The sequence below is a fragment of the Cyclopterus lumpus genome, chromosome 13 (assembly GCF_009769545.1).
Source record: "Cyclopterus lumpus isolate fCycLum1 chromosome 13, fCycLum1.pri, whole genome shotgun sequence".
NCBI lineage: Eukaryota > Metazoa > Chordata > Actinopteri > Perciformes > Cyclopteridae > Cyclopterus > Cyclopterus lumpus.
The window spans coordinates 21,050,289-21,063,993 of record NC_046978.1 but is presented as its reverse complement, the minus strand read 5'-3'; the positions used below and the strand labels follow the sequence as shown (position 1 = coordinate 21,063,993).

General features: G+C 46.1%; 2 protein-coding genes across 6 annotated transcripts in view; both read right to left on the bottom strand.

The window, feature by feature from the left end:
* The window catches only part of wdr62 (WD repeat domain 62), a 30,109-nt gene extending 23,235 nt beyond the window's left edge, over positions 1-6,874 (bottom strand). For 4 of the 5 annotated variants that reach the window (XM_034547807.1, XM_034547806.1, XM_034547809.1 and 1 more), the window contains exons 1-9: positions 6,601-6,874; positions 5,800-5,891; positions 5,616-5,678; positions 5,448-5,505; positions 5,185-5,352; positions 4,884-5,021; positions 4,609-4,791; positions 1,888-2,039; positions 1,622-1,811 (exon numbers count right to left, since the gene is read on the bottom strand). In XM_034547807.1, the coding sequence (XP_034403698.1) occupies positions 1,622-1,811; positions 1,888-2,039; positions 4,609-4,791; positions 4,884-5,021; positions 5,185-5,352; positions 5,448-5,505; positions 5,616-5,678; positions 5,800-5,891; positions 6,601-6,696 (1,140 nt within the window). In that variant the 5' untranslated portion in view covers positions 6,697-6,874. Of the gene's footprint in view, positions 1-90; positions 286-386; positions 823-923; positions 1,554-1,621; positions 1,812-1,887; positions 2,040-4,608; positions 4,792-4,883; positions 5,022-5,184; positions 5,353-5,447; positions 5,506-5,615; positions 5,679-5,799; positions 5,892-6,600 lie in introns of those variants that run through there. The other variant, XM_034547810.1, reaches the window with a different exon arrangement.
* A 476-nt stretch (positions 6,875-7,350) lies between these two features.
* The window catches only part of rffl (ring finger and FYVE-like domain containing E3 ubiquitin protein ligase), a 14,509-nt gene continuing 8,154 nt past the window's right edge, over positions 7,351-13,705 (bottom strand). The window contains exons 6-8 of the mRNA XM_034547811.1: positions 9,875-9,898; positions 9,528-9,743; positions 7,351-9,390 (exon numbers count right to left, since the gene is read on the bottom strand). Coding sequence (XP_034403702.1) covers positions 9,553-9,743; positions 9,875-9,898 — 215 coding nt within the window. The 3' untranslated portion in view covers positions 7,351-9,390; positions 9,528-9,552. The remainder of the gene's footprint in view (positions 9,391-9,527; positions 9,744-9,874; positions 9,899-13,705) is intronic.

Here is a 13,705-nt window from a genome sequence, read left to right as displayed (position 1 = left end):
ACACTAGTAGACCTGTCTCACCACCACACCAGTATACATACACTAGTAGACCTGTCTCACCACCACACCAGTATACATACACTAGTAGACCTGTCTCACCACCACGCCAGTATACATACACTAGTAGACCTGTCTCACCACCACACCAGTATACATACACTAGTAGACCTGTCTCACCACCACACCAGTATACATACACTAGTAGACCTGTCTCACCACCACACCAGTATACATACACTAGTAGACCTGTCTCACCACCACACCAGTATACATACACTAGTAGACCTGTCTCACCACCACACATACACTAGTAGACCTGTCTCACCACCACACCAGTATACATATACTAGTAGACCTGTCTCACCACCACACATACACTAGTAGACCTGTCTCACCACCACACCAGTATACATACACTAGTAGACCTGTCTCACCACCACACCAGTATTCATACACTAGTAGACCTGTCTCACCACCACACATACACTAGTAGACCTGTCTCACCACCACACCAGTATACATATACTAGTAGACCTGTCTCACCACCACACCAGTATACATACACTAGTAGACCTGTCTCACCACCACACATACACTAGTAGACCTGTCTCACCACCAAACCAGTATACATACACTAGTAGACCTGTCTCACCACCACACATACACTAGTAGACCTGTCTCACGACCACACCAGTATACATATACTAGTAGACCTGTCTCACCACCACACATACACTAGTAGACCTGTCTCACCACCACACCAGTATACATACACTAGTAGACCTGTCTCACCACCACACCAGTATACATACACTAGTAGACCTGTCTCACCACCACACATACACTAGTAGACCTGTCTCACCACCACACCAGTATACATATACTAGTAGACCTGTCTCACCACCACACATACACTAGTAGACCTGTCTCACCACCACACCAGTATACATACACTAGTAGACCTGTCTCACCACCACACCAGTATTCATACACTAGTAGACCTGTCTCACCACCACACCAGTATTCATACACTAGTAGACCTGTCTCACCACCACACATACACTAGTAGACCTGTCTCACCACCACACCAGTATACATATACTAGTAGACCTGTCTCACCACCACACCAGTATACATACACTAGTAGACCTGTCTCACCACCACACATACACTAGTAGACCTGTCTCACCACCAAACCAGTATACATACACTAGTAGACCTGTCTCACCACCACACATACACTAGTAGACCTGTCTCACGACCACACCAGTATACATATACTAGTAGACCTGTCTCACCACCACACCAGTATACATACACTAGTAGACCTGTCTCACCACCACACCAGTATACATACACTAGTAGACCTGTCTCACCACCACACCAGTATACATACACTAGTAGACCTGTCTCACCACCACACCAGTATACATACACTAGTAGACCTGTCTCACCACCACACCAGTATACATACACTAGTAGACCTGTCTCACCACCACACCAGTATACATACACTAGTATAGGCGTCTTTAACAGGTTTCTAGAGTCACAAGTAGTTCCGGTTGTATTTTCAGTACATTCATGAGCACTGAAGTACTTCCAGGAGTAGAATGGGCAGTACCTCGACGCTCCACACACAGCTGCTGTGGTACAGAGCTGAGTACAGCTTCCACGCGTTCCTCACGTCTTTGACGTCCCACACGTACACGCTGTGGTCGTTGTACACACTGGTCAGGTGTCTGGCCACGGGGTCAAAGGTCACGGCCAACGTGTCAGGGTACCGCGCACCAGAACCGGCAGGTAACAGGCCGCTGTGGAGACAGAGACGCGGTGAGTGATCAGAGTATTCATTGGGTGTCTTGGTCAGTATGTTTGTAGTATTTGTACCCGATCTGCGTGAGGTCGACCCCCAGGCGGTGAGGGCGCTGCAGAGTGGTGATGTATTGGAGGTTGGATGGACTGAACACTCGGATGGCTCCGTCAGCACAACCACAGAAGATTAAGTCCTCGCTGACCGCCAGGCAGCTCGCCGCCGACGTCTGTCAACAACAACAACAACAACAACTCCTAAATAACGATGAGCTTTTATTTTTGAAAATAAAGATGAAAGGAACATTAAAAACCCAAGAGCGCAGATTGTTACACGTGGTGTATTTACCATTCATGGTATTTGGTTTAATCATCTGTGGTTTATACGGTGTGATTGTTAACATACGCTGTCTTTCTGAAGTAAGTGTGTACTTTACATGTGTCTGGTGTACTTTACATGGTGTACTTTACATGTGTCTATTGTACTTTACATGCGTCTGGTGTACTTTACATGGTCTGGTGTACTTTACATGGTCTGGTGTACTTTACATGCGTCTGGTGTACTTTACATGTGTCATGTGTCTGGTGTACTTTACATGGTGTACTTTACATGTGTCTGGTGTACTTTACATGGTGTACTTTACATGCGTCTGGTGTACTTTACATGGTCTGGTGTACTTTACATGTGTCTGGTGTACTTGACATGGTCTGGTGTACTTTACATGTGTCTGGTGTACTTTACATGGTGTACTTTACATGCGTCTGGTGTACTTTACATGGTCTGGTGTACTTTACATGCGTCTGGTGTACTTTACATGTGTCAGGTGTACTTTACATGTGTCATGTGTCTGGTGTACTTTACATGGTGTACTTTACATGTGTCTGGTGTACTTTACATGGTGTACTTTACATGTGTCTGGTGTACTTTACATGTGTCTGGTGTACTTTACATGCGTCATGTGTCTGGTGTACTTTATGTGTCTGGTGTACTTTACATGGTGTACTTTACATGTGTCATGTGTCTGGTGTACCTTACATGTGTCTGGTGTACTTTACATGTGTCTGGTGTACTTTACATGTGTCTGGTGTACTTTACATGTGTCTGGTGTACTTTACATGGTGTACTTTACATGGTCTGGTGTACTTTACATGGTCTGGTGTACTTTACATGGTCTGGTGTACTTTACAGGTTTCTGGTGTACTTTACATGGTCATGGTCTGGTGTACTTTACATGGTCTGGTGTACTTTACATGGTCTGGTGTACTTTACATGGTCATGGTCTGGTGTACTTTACATGGTCTGGTGTACTTTACATGGTGTACTTTACATGGTCTGGTGTACTTTACATGGTGTACTTTACATGTGTCTGGTGTACTTTACATGGTGTACTTTACATGGTGTACTTTACATGGTCTGGTGTACTTTACAGGTTTCTGGTGTACTTTACATGGTCTGGTGTACTTTACATGGTTTGGTGTACCTTACAGGTTTCTGGTGTACTTTACAGGTTTCTGGTGTACTTTACATGTGTCTGGTGTACTTTACATGGTGTACTTTACATGGTCTGGTGTACTTTACATGGTCTGGTGTACTTCACATGGTTGTGTACTTCACATGGTCTGGTGTACTTTACATGGTCTGGTGTACTTTACAGTGTCTGGTGTACTTCACATGGTCTGGTGTACTTCACATGGTCTGGTGTACTTCACATGGTCTGGTGTACTTGACATGGTCTGGTGTACTTTACAGTGTCTGGTGTACTTTACAGTGTCTGGTGTACTTTACATGGTGTACTTGACATGGTCTGGTGTACTTGACATGGTCTGGTGTACTTTACATGGTCTGGTGTACTTCACATGGTTGTGTACTTCACATGGTCTGGTGTACTTGACATGGTCTGGTGTACTTGACATGGTCTGGTGTACTTTACATGGTCTGGTGTACTTCACATGGTTGTGTACTTGACATGTTCTGGTGTACTTTACATGGTCTGGTGTACTTTACAGGGTCTGGTGTACTTTACAGGTTTCTGGTGTACTTTACATGGTCATGGTCTGGTGTACTTTACATGGTCTGGTGTACTTTACATGGTCTGGTGTACTTTACATGGTCTGGTGTACTTTACATGGTCTGGTGTACTTTACATGGTCATGGTCTGGTGTACTTGACATGGTCTGGTGTACTTTACATGGTCTGGTGTACTTTACATGGTGTACTTTACATGTGTCTGGTGTACTTTACATGGTGTACTTTACATGGTCTGGTGTACCTTACATGGTCTGGTGTACTTCACATGGTCTGGTGTACTTTACAGGTTTCTGGTGTACTTTACATGGTTTGGTGTACTTTACATGGTTTGGTGTACCTTACAGGTTTCTGGTGTACTTTACATGTGTCTGGTGTACTTTACATGGTGTACTTTACATGGTCTGGTGTACTTAACATGGTCTGGTGTACTTCACATGGTTGTGTACTTCACATGGTCTGGTGTACTTGACATGGTCTGGTGTACGTTACATGGTCTGGTGTACTTTACATGGTCTGGTGTACTTTACAGTGTCTGGTGTACTTGACATGGTCTGGTGTACTTGACATGGTCTGGTGTACTTTACATGGTTGTGTACTTCACATGGTCTGGTGTACTTGACATGGTCTGGTGTACTTGACATGGTCTGGTGTACTTTACATGGTCTGGTGTACTTTACATGGTCTGGTGTGTGTACTTGACATGGTCTGGTGTACTTGACATGGTCTGGTGTACTTGACATGGTCTGGTGTACTCTGTGTTCCTCACTGACCTTGAGGTTGACCCAGGCCTCCAGGTGTCGGCTGCTGTTAAACAGACACAGCAGACCGGAGCTGGTGATGCAGTAGGTGCTGGACGCCATGAGGTCACGCCCACACACCACCCCGCTGAACACGCTGTTCTTATGGTCGCCTAGCAACCCTGACCGACCAATCAGAGGCACCGTGCTGTTCACCTAGATCCAGGATGTAGAATAGTTAGTCCAGACTGCCGATTGGCTGAGCAGACAACAGTTGGTGTAGCTGAGCTGTGATTGGCTGATGGTACCCGTCGTTCTTTGGAGGCGTCCAGGTACCAGAACTTGACGTGTCGGTTTCCTGCGGTGACGAAGTAGCTGTTGTCCTGAGAGAACGACACGGCGAACACTCGGCTGGACACTTTGTTGGAGGCGATGATTGCACCTTTCTGCTCAAAGGCACAGAGGCAGGAGGGACCAGATATCAGTCATGTTTTATTATCAATTATTTACCAAAACAGGTACTAAATCAGTAACATTCAGATCTTTTACTGCAGTGAAAGTACTACTAGCACATGTGAAGAGTAAATGTACACAACTCTGTGTCCTCACCTTCCAGTCCCACACACTAACAGTCATGTCATGTTGGTAACCCACAGACACGATGTAGCTGCTGTTGGTGGAGAACGCGACGCAGGAAACTCCGTATTTATGAGACTGAACCTCGGCCACCTGACCTCCATCCACCTCCCACACCCGCACACAGGGCATGTGACCACTCTGAAACACACACACACACACTCAGCTATACACACCTGCCCTCCCTGCTGTCCAGAGGCAACCGTAGTGTCAGTAGTGCGACGCTCAGCTCCTACCTCACCAGTGACCAGGTGTTTTCCATCATGGGAGAAGGCCAGAGCGCTGAAGGGTTTCCTGAAACACAAACACGTCTTTACTGCTCTACGTCTCTTCATCACATCGCAGGTTGTCAGGTCATCGTCCTGAGAGAGAGCAGCAGGTGGAGGTGCAGCAGACCGACCTACCTGGACACGTTGGTGATGTGACGCTGTTTGTTCTTCTTCGGGTGAAGCAGAACGATGACGCACCTGAAACGCAAACAGATGTTCATTCAAACGAAAATCACAGCAAACTTTTCATCCGCGTGTTTGCACCGAGGCGGGCGTGGCCCTCTTCACCATACGTTGGAGTCAAAAGAGGCGGGGTTACCCTGCAGGGTAGGCGATGAGCCCAGATTTGGGGTCAGAGGTCAAACCGCTGCTGCTGGCCGTGCTGATGCCCAAAACTTTCTCCAGACTCACCTGAAACAACAAACACAGCAAACTGCTTTCAGAACCAACGGTACTCAGCAGACCTGACTCAGCCACATGAAAGACAACAAGAGTTTCACAATAAAAGCATCCTGGTCAAGCTTAGCGTCAACAAAAGCTCTTCACAGCAGAAACAGAACATCAGCTGATCCATCACAGCTTGAACCTCTTCAATCAATATGTACTGATTGAAGTCATTCTACATCAAGGATCAACAGGATTCTCACCGTAATACATCATTAAACCCTTTACGGAGCTGAAAGTCACAATAAAGGTCTGAGTGAGTGCTGTTAACGGGACCAGCTGTAAACATGAACTGGACTCCTTTAATGTAGGTAACTAATCACAGTTCAAACCTCTTCCACTAAATAAATAATACTTGACATCTCAATAAGTCCTGTATGTATCTGTTAGACGACCACAGAAAGAAAGAAGAGCAGCTGTGTTGTTGCGGTACTTCCGGGTTCATCCTGCGGGGTCAAAGCTTTCCCCGGACCACCTTAGCTTGTTGCTGTGAAAAGTTACCGTGATGACGTCACCGTGAATTAAAGCGTGTAAAGTTCGCATTAGGAGTTAAACACGTTGAGTTTGAGTAGAAGGTTCTTCATCTAATGTGCTCGCAGTTTGAAGGTCTTCACATAACTCGGTAGCAGTTTGTTCACAGCACCCCTTTAATGCTAACAGGTTAGCTCAGCCCTACCCGGCTGGAGGGCTTCTTGCTCCGGCGGCTCTTCCTCCCCGCCGGTTGTCTCCTCTTCCCGGTGTGAGCCGAGCCGCTGTCCGCTACCTCCGCCATGACGTCGGCCTCCACAGCGCGGTGCTGGTCCACGGACGGTCCGCTGAGGTGAACCAGGAGCGGGTCAGTTTATCGAGACTCTCCGCTGCTGATGATGGAGGGCTAGCTTAGCTTAGCTTCACATCTCACGAGGAAACCTGACACCTCTCTCTGTAGCGGGAGTCCGGTTTAAACTAAGCCCCGCCCACTGCCCTGTCAATTAACCAATGAGCAGCATAGGTCCCGCCCTCCAACCTCAAAACACCCAATGGACAGCCACTGTCTGCCAAACAACCAATCAAAACCATAGAGTTAATTAAGTGACCCAAAAAAATACTCGTAGATAAAACATAATTAGTAAAATAAAGAATATAAAAGTAAAATTATAATTATAATAAACTATTAAAAAAATGATTATACATCTTGTGTAGTCAACAACTGAACAAGGTCTAATTTAAAACATTACAATTAATCACTAGTAGATTGTAACAAAGTACTTCAGCTGTATTTAAGTCTAATTTTGAGTTAGTTGTAGTTTACTAGACTTGATCGCTATATTTTAGTACTCTAAACAGTAGTCTCTGCTTTTTTGACCCTTGTGTCTGAAAACAGAAATAAAACTAATATAATTCTTGAAAATGTCACGGTAATGTAAAGAAACACTGGACACATCACTGGAAGAGAACTGCTTTTATTAGAAAAAAGTCCACTCAGAAAACTAAAGCTTCTTCAAAATTACAATATTTCATTTTCAACCGATTACAGTGAAGCTTTAAAAACAACACAAAGTCAGGAGTTAAAACTGAATGTTCAGAGCGTCTCACTGAGACTAAGGCAGTGGTTCCCAAACTGTGGGTCGGGACCCCTCCAGTGGTCACAAGCCAGAACCCTTTGATCCTCAAACTATTATTTAAATGACACAATTAAAAGAGTAGAATCTGTTTTATCTGAACAAGCCTCAACACTTCAGACCTGCTGGATGTTAGCACGTTAGCTTCCATGTTGGTCAGCTAACGATAACGATGCTACGGATACCTGAAGGGTTTCGTCCAATAAAACTCCCACAGTGCTGCTGAATGTTTAATCCCAAAGTCATGAAGGTTGTAAATACAAACCATCATTGCAGAAAAACAAAGAAAATCAAATATATTCACAACAAAAATAAACCATACCTTTAATAATAAAGAACAACCAAAAACTAAAAATGAATTCCCGCAGAACAAGTTCCTCTTCTTTGTTAAAACATCAACAGATTAGTGCATTCAGAGTTACGACGACTCAGTCCACGTCAAACCAGAGTTTCACTGCTAAAGACAGTCTGCTGGTAAAGATTAGTAAATCAACTTGTTCTATCTAGTCTTTTAAGAACACGTGGAGTTCCTCAGGGACGCGTGCTGGGACCTCTGTTGTTTCTATTAAAACCAGACATAAAAGAACGTAGTAAACAAACTTGTTTTAGTCGTTTTTAGTCTAACAAGTGGAGTTCCTCAGGGACACGTCCTGGGACTTTTAATAGTAAGAGAAACCTGCTTTTCAAAGATGTAGGGCTGCTTCAAAGCTTCTCCAAGCTTCTTTATTGCCCTTAATTTAGTCACAAAGCCCAGTATAAAAACACTGTAAACAAAACCGTATGTTTTTAACTACAGAATATAAAATCCCCCAAAAGGTCCCCAAAATCCTCAAATTCCCAGAAAATATAAAGAGGAAATGACAATCAACTAACCGTTAAAACTTCACGAGCTTCAGTTTTGGTAGTAGGTGAGGCAGTTTGCTCATTTGTTATCAAGACATTTCACATCAAAGAAATATTCATTGTATCAATCGAAAAACAAAGCTAATTGTTAGCTGTAGCATTTAAGCTAATTGTCGGAACTTCCTTGAAAGAACAGGTATATTTTGAACTAAAATAAACATTTGTTTATTTAAAAATATTTCATCATCCACATTTGTTGAACTGTGTTTTTCATGTTGGTTTGCTGTGACGGTTCCTCTGACAATTATTCTTGTTTTAATACATTTAAAGTATTAACGCTTTCCTAGAGTTCTCTCCAGGAAACCTTGAGTTCCAGACACGTTGAACTGGTTGTTCATCCAGTAATTAAGAGTTTTTAAGGACATGGAGGATCTGAAAGGAAACAGCAGCGTTCAGATCCATCAGTTCTTCTTTCTGCTCACCTGCACGTCTGAAGGTGAACATGTGATTGACAGGTGGAGCACCAATCACCTGAGGCTGGGGGCGGGCTCAGAGTGTGTGTTTGGAGGTCAGAGGTTTACTTCCTGCTGGTGATCTCACCTGAAGGCAGATTAATGGGCGTGCTGATGTCCGGTCTCTGATTAACGGCTGATCTGAAGCGGCTCTAATTACCAGTTTGGGTTTGATAAGTGAAGTGGGAGTAAAAGAGAAGGCCGAACTGCTTTATCGTCACTTCACGGAGTTCTTGTTGTAAAGTCACTGACTGTAAACTAAGTAAAGGGTGCAATAAGGGAGTTCAAGGCCTCCTCACCTGTCCAGGTAAAGCGTCTCTTTGGTAGAACCCCCTTCAGTGGAGGCACAGAGGAGTCTGGGCCTCGAGTTTAAAAAGGTCAAAGTGATGGACCGGCTGTGGAGTCAGTCTGTACATTCAGCGTTCACATAAGGCCACTTCTCCCTTCTAGAAAAATAGAGTTAGCTAAATAAACAGGATTCATTTACACTTCATTCCTTTGATGGCGATCCTGCAGAAGAAGAAGAAAGAGATTTATTAACTAGAAAATATACAAATAAAACATATGAGCTGACAGAGACGGAGAACTTAATGGAAGCAGAGTTGTGGTTCGGACCAGACTGGAATGTATTGGGTGTGGTGGTTTACCTGGGTTCAGGTCAGGGTTTCTGGCTCAGGACCGGAAGACGTGGACGGCTCGGACGACGTACTGGCGGCAGATGGGACACTCGCTCATCCTTTTGCCGCACTTGGTGCAGGTGATCATGTGACCACACTCCAGCAGGACACAGTCAATGGGACAGTCCATACAAATCTTGCAGAGGTTCTCCTCCTGACCTGCAGATCCACCACCGCCACCGGACTCTGGAGGGAGACAGAGACGTACCTTTTACTATTAGTACCAATTATTTCATCCCTTTACCGTCAGACTCGGTTGAAGAGACGATCTTAGTCGGTAAGATGTGGTTTTCTTTAGAGAAAAACAGAAAACTCACCTGAGGCGTTCACAACGTTGGCGGCTGAAAGACAAACAGATCACTCGTTTCATTTATGAATGTCTTTATCACACTAATCCACCTGGAGAGTTTAGCTTGGGATTGAATTGTGGGTTGCATCAAACCATCAGCTGGTACTGACCCTCTATGGTCCTGACCTCCATTGTTCTGGTACTGACCCTCTATGGTCCTGACCTCCATTGTTCTAGTACTGACCCTCTATGGTCCTGACCTCCATTGTTCTAGTACTGACTCTCTATGGTCCTGACCTCCATTGTTCTGGTGCTGACCCTCTATGGTCCTGACCTCCATTGTTCTAGTACTGACCCTCTATGGTCCTGACCTCCATTGTTCTAGTACTGACCCTCTATGGTACTGACCCTCTATGGTCCTGACCTCCATTGTTCTAGTACTGACCCTCTATGGTACTGACCCTCTATGGTCCTGACCTCCATTGTTCTAGTACTGACCCTCTATGGTCCTGACCCTGCATTGTTCTAGTACTGACCCTCTATGGTCCTGACCCTGCATTGTTCTGGTACTGACCCTCTATGGTCATGACCTCCATTGTTCTAGTACTGACCCTCTATGGTCCTGACCCTGCATTGTTCTGGTACTGACCCTCTATGGTCCTGACCTCCATTGTTCTGGTACTGACCCTGCATTGTTCTGGTGCTGACCCTCTATGGTCATGACCTCCATTGTTCTAGTACTGACCCTCTATGGTACTGACCCTCTATGGTCCTGACCCTGCATTGTTCTAGTACTGACCCTCTATGGTCCTGACCTCCATTGTTCTAGTACTGACCTCCATTGTTCTAGTACTGACCCTCTATGTTCCTGACCTCTATTGTTCTGGTACTGACCCTCTATGGTACTGACCCTCTATGGTCCTGACCCTACATCGTTCTGGTACTGACCCTCTATGGTCCTGACCTCCATTGTTCTAGTACTGACCCTCTATGGTCCTGACCTCCATTGTTCTAGTACTGACCCTCTATGGTCCTGACCTCCATTGTTCTAGTACTGACCCTCTATGGTCCTGACCTCCATTGTTCTAGTACTGACCCTCTATGGTCCTGACCTCCATTGTTCTAGTACTGACTCTCTATGGTCCTGACCTCCATTGTTCTGGTGCTGACCCTCTATGGTCCTGACCTCCATTGTTCTAGTACTGACCCTCTATGGTCCTGACCTCCATTGTTCTAGTACTGACCCTCTATTGTCCTGACCTCTATTGTTCTGGTACTGACCCTCTATGGTCCTGACCTCCATTGTTCTAGTACTGACCCTCTATGGTCCTGACCTCCATTGTTCTAGTACTGACCCTCTATGGTCCTGACCCTGCATCGTTCTGGTGCTGACCCTCTATGGTCCTGACCTCCATTGTTCTAGTACTGACCCTCTTTGGTCCTGACCCTGCATCGTTCTGGTGCTGACCCTCTATGGTCCTGACCTCCATTGTTCTAGTACTGACCCTCTATGGTCCTGACCTCCATTGTTCTAGTACTGACCCTCTATGGTCCTGACCTCCATTGTTCTAGTACTGACCCTCTATGGTCCTGACCCTGCATCGTTCTGGTGCTGACCCTCTATGGTCCTGACCCTGCATCGTTCTAGTACTGACCCTCTATGGTCCTGACCTCCATTGTTCTAGTACTGACCCTCTATGGTCCTGACCTCCATTGTTCTAGTACTGGCCCTCTATGGTCCTGACCCTGTATTGTTCTGGTTCTGACCCTCTATGGTCCTGACCTCCATTGTTCTAGTACTGACCCTCTATGGTCCTGACCCTGCATTGTTCTGGTGCTGACCCTCTATGGTCCTGACCTCCATTGTTCTAGTACTGACCCTCTATGGTCCTGACCTCCATTGTTCTGGTGCTGACCCTCTATGGTCCTGACCTCCATTGTTCTAGTACTGACCCTCTATGGTCCTGACCTCCATTGTTCTGGTACTGACCCTCTATGGTCCTGACCTCCATTGTTCTAGTACTGACCCTCTATGGTCCTGACCTCCATTGTTCTGGTGCTGACCCTCTATGGTCCTGACCTCCATTGTTCTAGTACTGACCCTCTATGGTCCTGACCTCCATTGTTCTAGTACTGACCCTCTATGGTCCTGACCTCCATTGTTCTAGTACTGACCCTCTATGGTCCTGACCTCCATTGTTCTAGTACTGACTCTCTATGGTCCTGACCTCCATTGTTCTAGTACTCACCCTCTATGGTCCTGACCTCCATTGTTCTAGTACTGGCCCTCTATGGTCCTGACCTCCATTGTTCTAGTACTGACCCTCTATGGTCCTGACCTCCATTGTTCTAGTACTGACCCTCTATGGTCCTGACCCTGCATCGTTCTGGTGCTGACCCTCTATGGTCCTGACCCTGCATCGTTCTAGTACTGACCCTCTATGGTCCTGACCTCCATTGTTCTAGTACTGACCCTCTATGGTCCTGACCTCCATTGTTCTAGTACTGACCCTCTATGGTCCTGACCTCCATTGTTCTAGTACTGACCCTCTATGGTCCTGACCCTGCATCGTTCTGGTGCTGACCCTCTATGGTCCTGACCCTGCATCGTTCTAGTACTGACCCTCTATGGTCCTGACCTCCATTGTTCTAGTACTGACCCTCTATGGTCCTGACCTCCATTGTTCTAGTACTGGCCCTCTATGGTCCTGACCCTGTATCGTTCTGGTTCTGACCCTCTATGGTCCTGACCTCCATTGTTCTAGTACTGACCCTCTATGGTCCTGACCCTGCATTGTTCTGGTGCTGACCCTCTATGGTCCTGACCTCCATTGTTCTAGTACTGACCCTCTATGGTCCTGACCTCCATTGTTCTGGTGCTGACCCTCTATGGTCCTGACCTCCATTGTTCTAGTACTGACCCTCTATGGTCCTGACCTCCATTGTTCTGGTACTGACCCTCTATGGTCCTGACCTCCATTGTTCTAGTACTGACCCTCTATGGTCCTGACCTCCATTGTTCTGGTGCTGACCCTCTATGGTCCTGACCTCCATTGTTCTAGTACTGACCCTCTATGGTCCTGACCTCCATTGTTCTGGTGCTGACCCTCTATGGTCCTGACCTCCATTGTTCTAGTACTGACCCTCTATGGTCCTGACCTCCATTGTTCTAGTACTGACCCTCTATGGTCCTGACCTCCATTGTTCTAGTACTGACCCTCTATGGTCCTGACCTCCATTGTTCTAGTACTGACCCTCTATGGTCCTGACACTCCATTGTTTTGGTACTGACCCTCTATGGTCCTGACCTCCATTGTTCTGGTACTGACCCTCTATGGTCCTGACCTCCATTGTTCTGGTACTGACCCTCTATGGTCCTGACCTCCATTGTTCTGGTACTGACCCTCTATGGTCCTGACCTCCATTGTTCTAGTACTGACCCTCTATGGTCCTGACCTCCATTGTTCTGGTGCTGACCCTCTATGGTCCTGACCTCCATTGTTCTAGTACTGACCCTCTATGGTCCTGACCTCCATTGTTCTGGTACTGACCCTCTATGGTCCTGACCTCCATTGTTCTAGTACTGACCCTCTATGGTCCTGACCTCCATTGTTCTGGTGCTGACCCTCTATGGTCCTGACCTCCATTGTTCTAGTACTGACCCTCTATGGTCCTGACCTCCATTGTTCTAGTACTGACCCTCTATGGTCCTGACCTCCATTGTTCTAGTACTGACCCTCTATGGTCCTGACCTCCATTGTTCTAGTACTGACCCTCTATGGTCCTGACCTCCATTGTTCTAGTACTGACCCTCTATGGTCCTGACCTCCATTGTTCTAGTACTGACCCTCTATGGTCC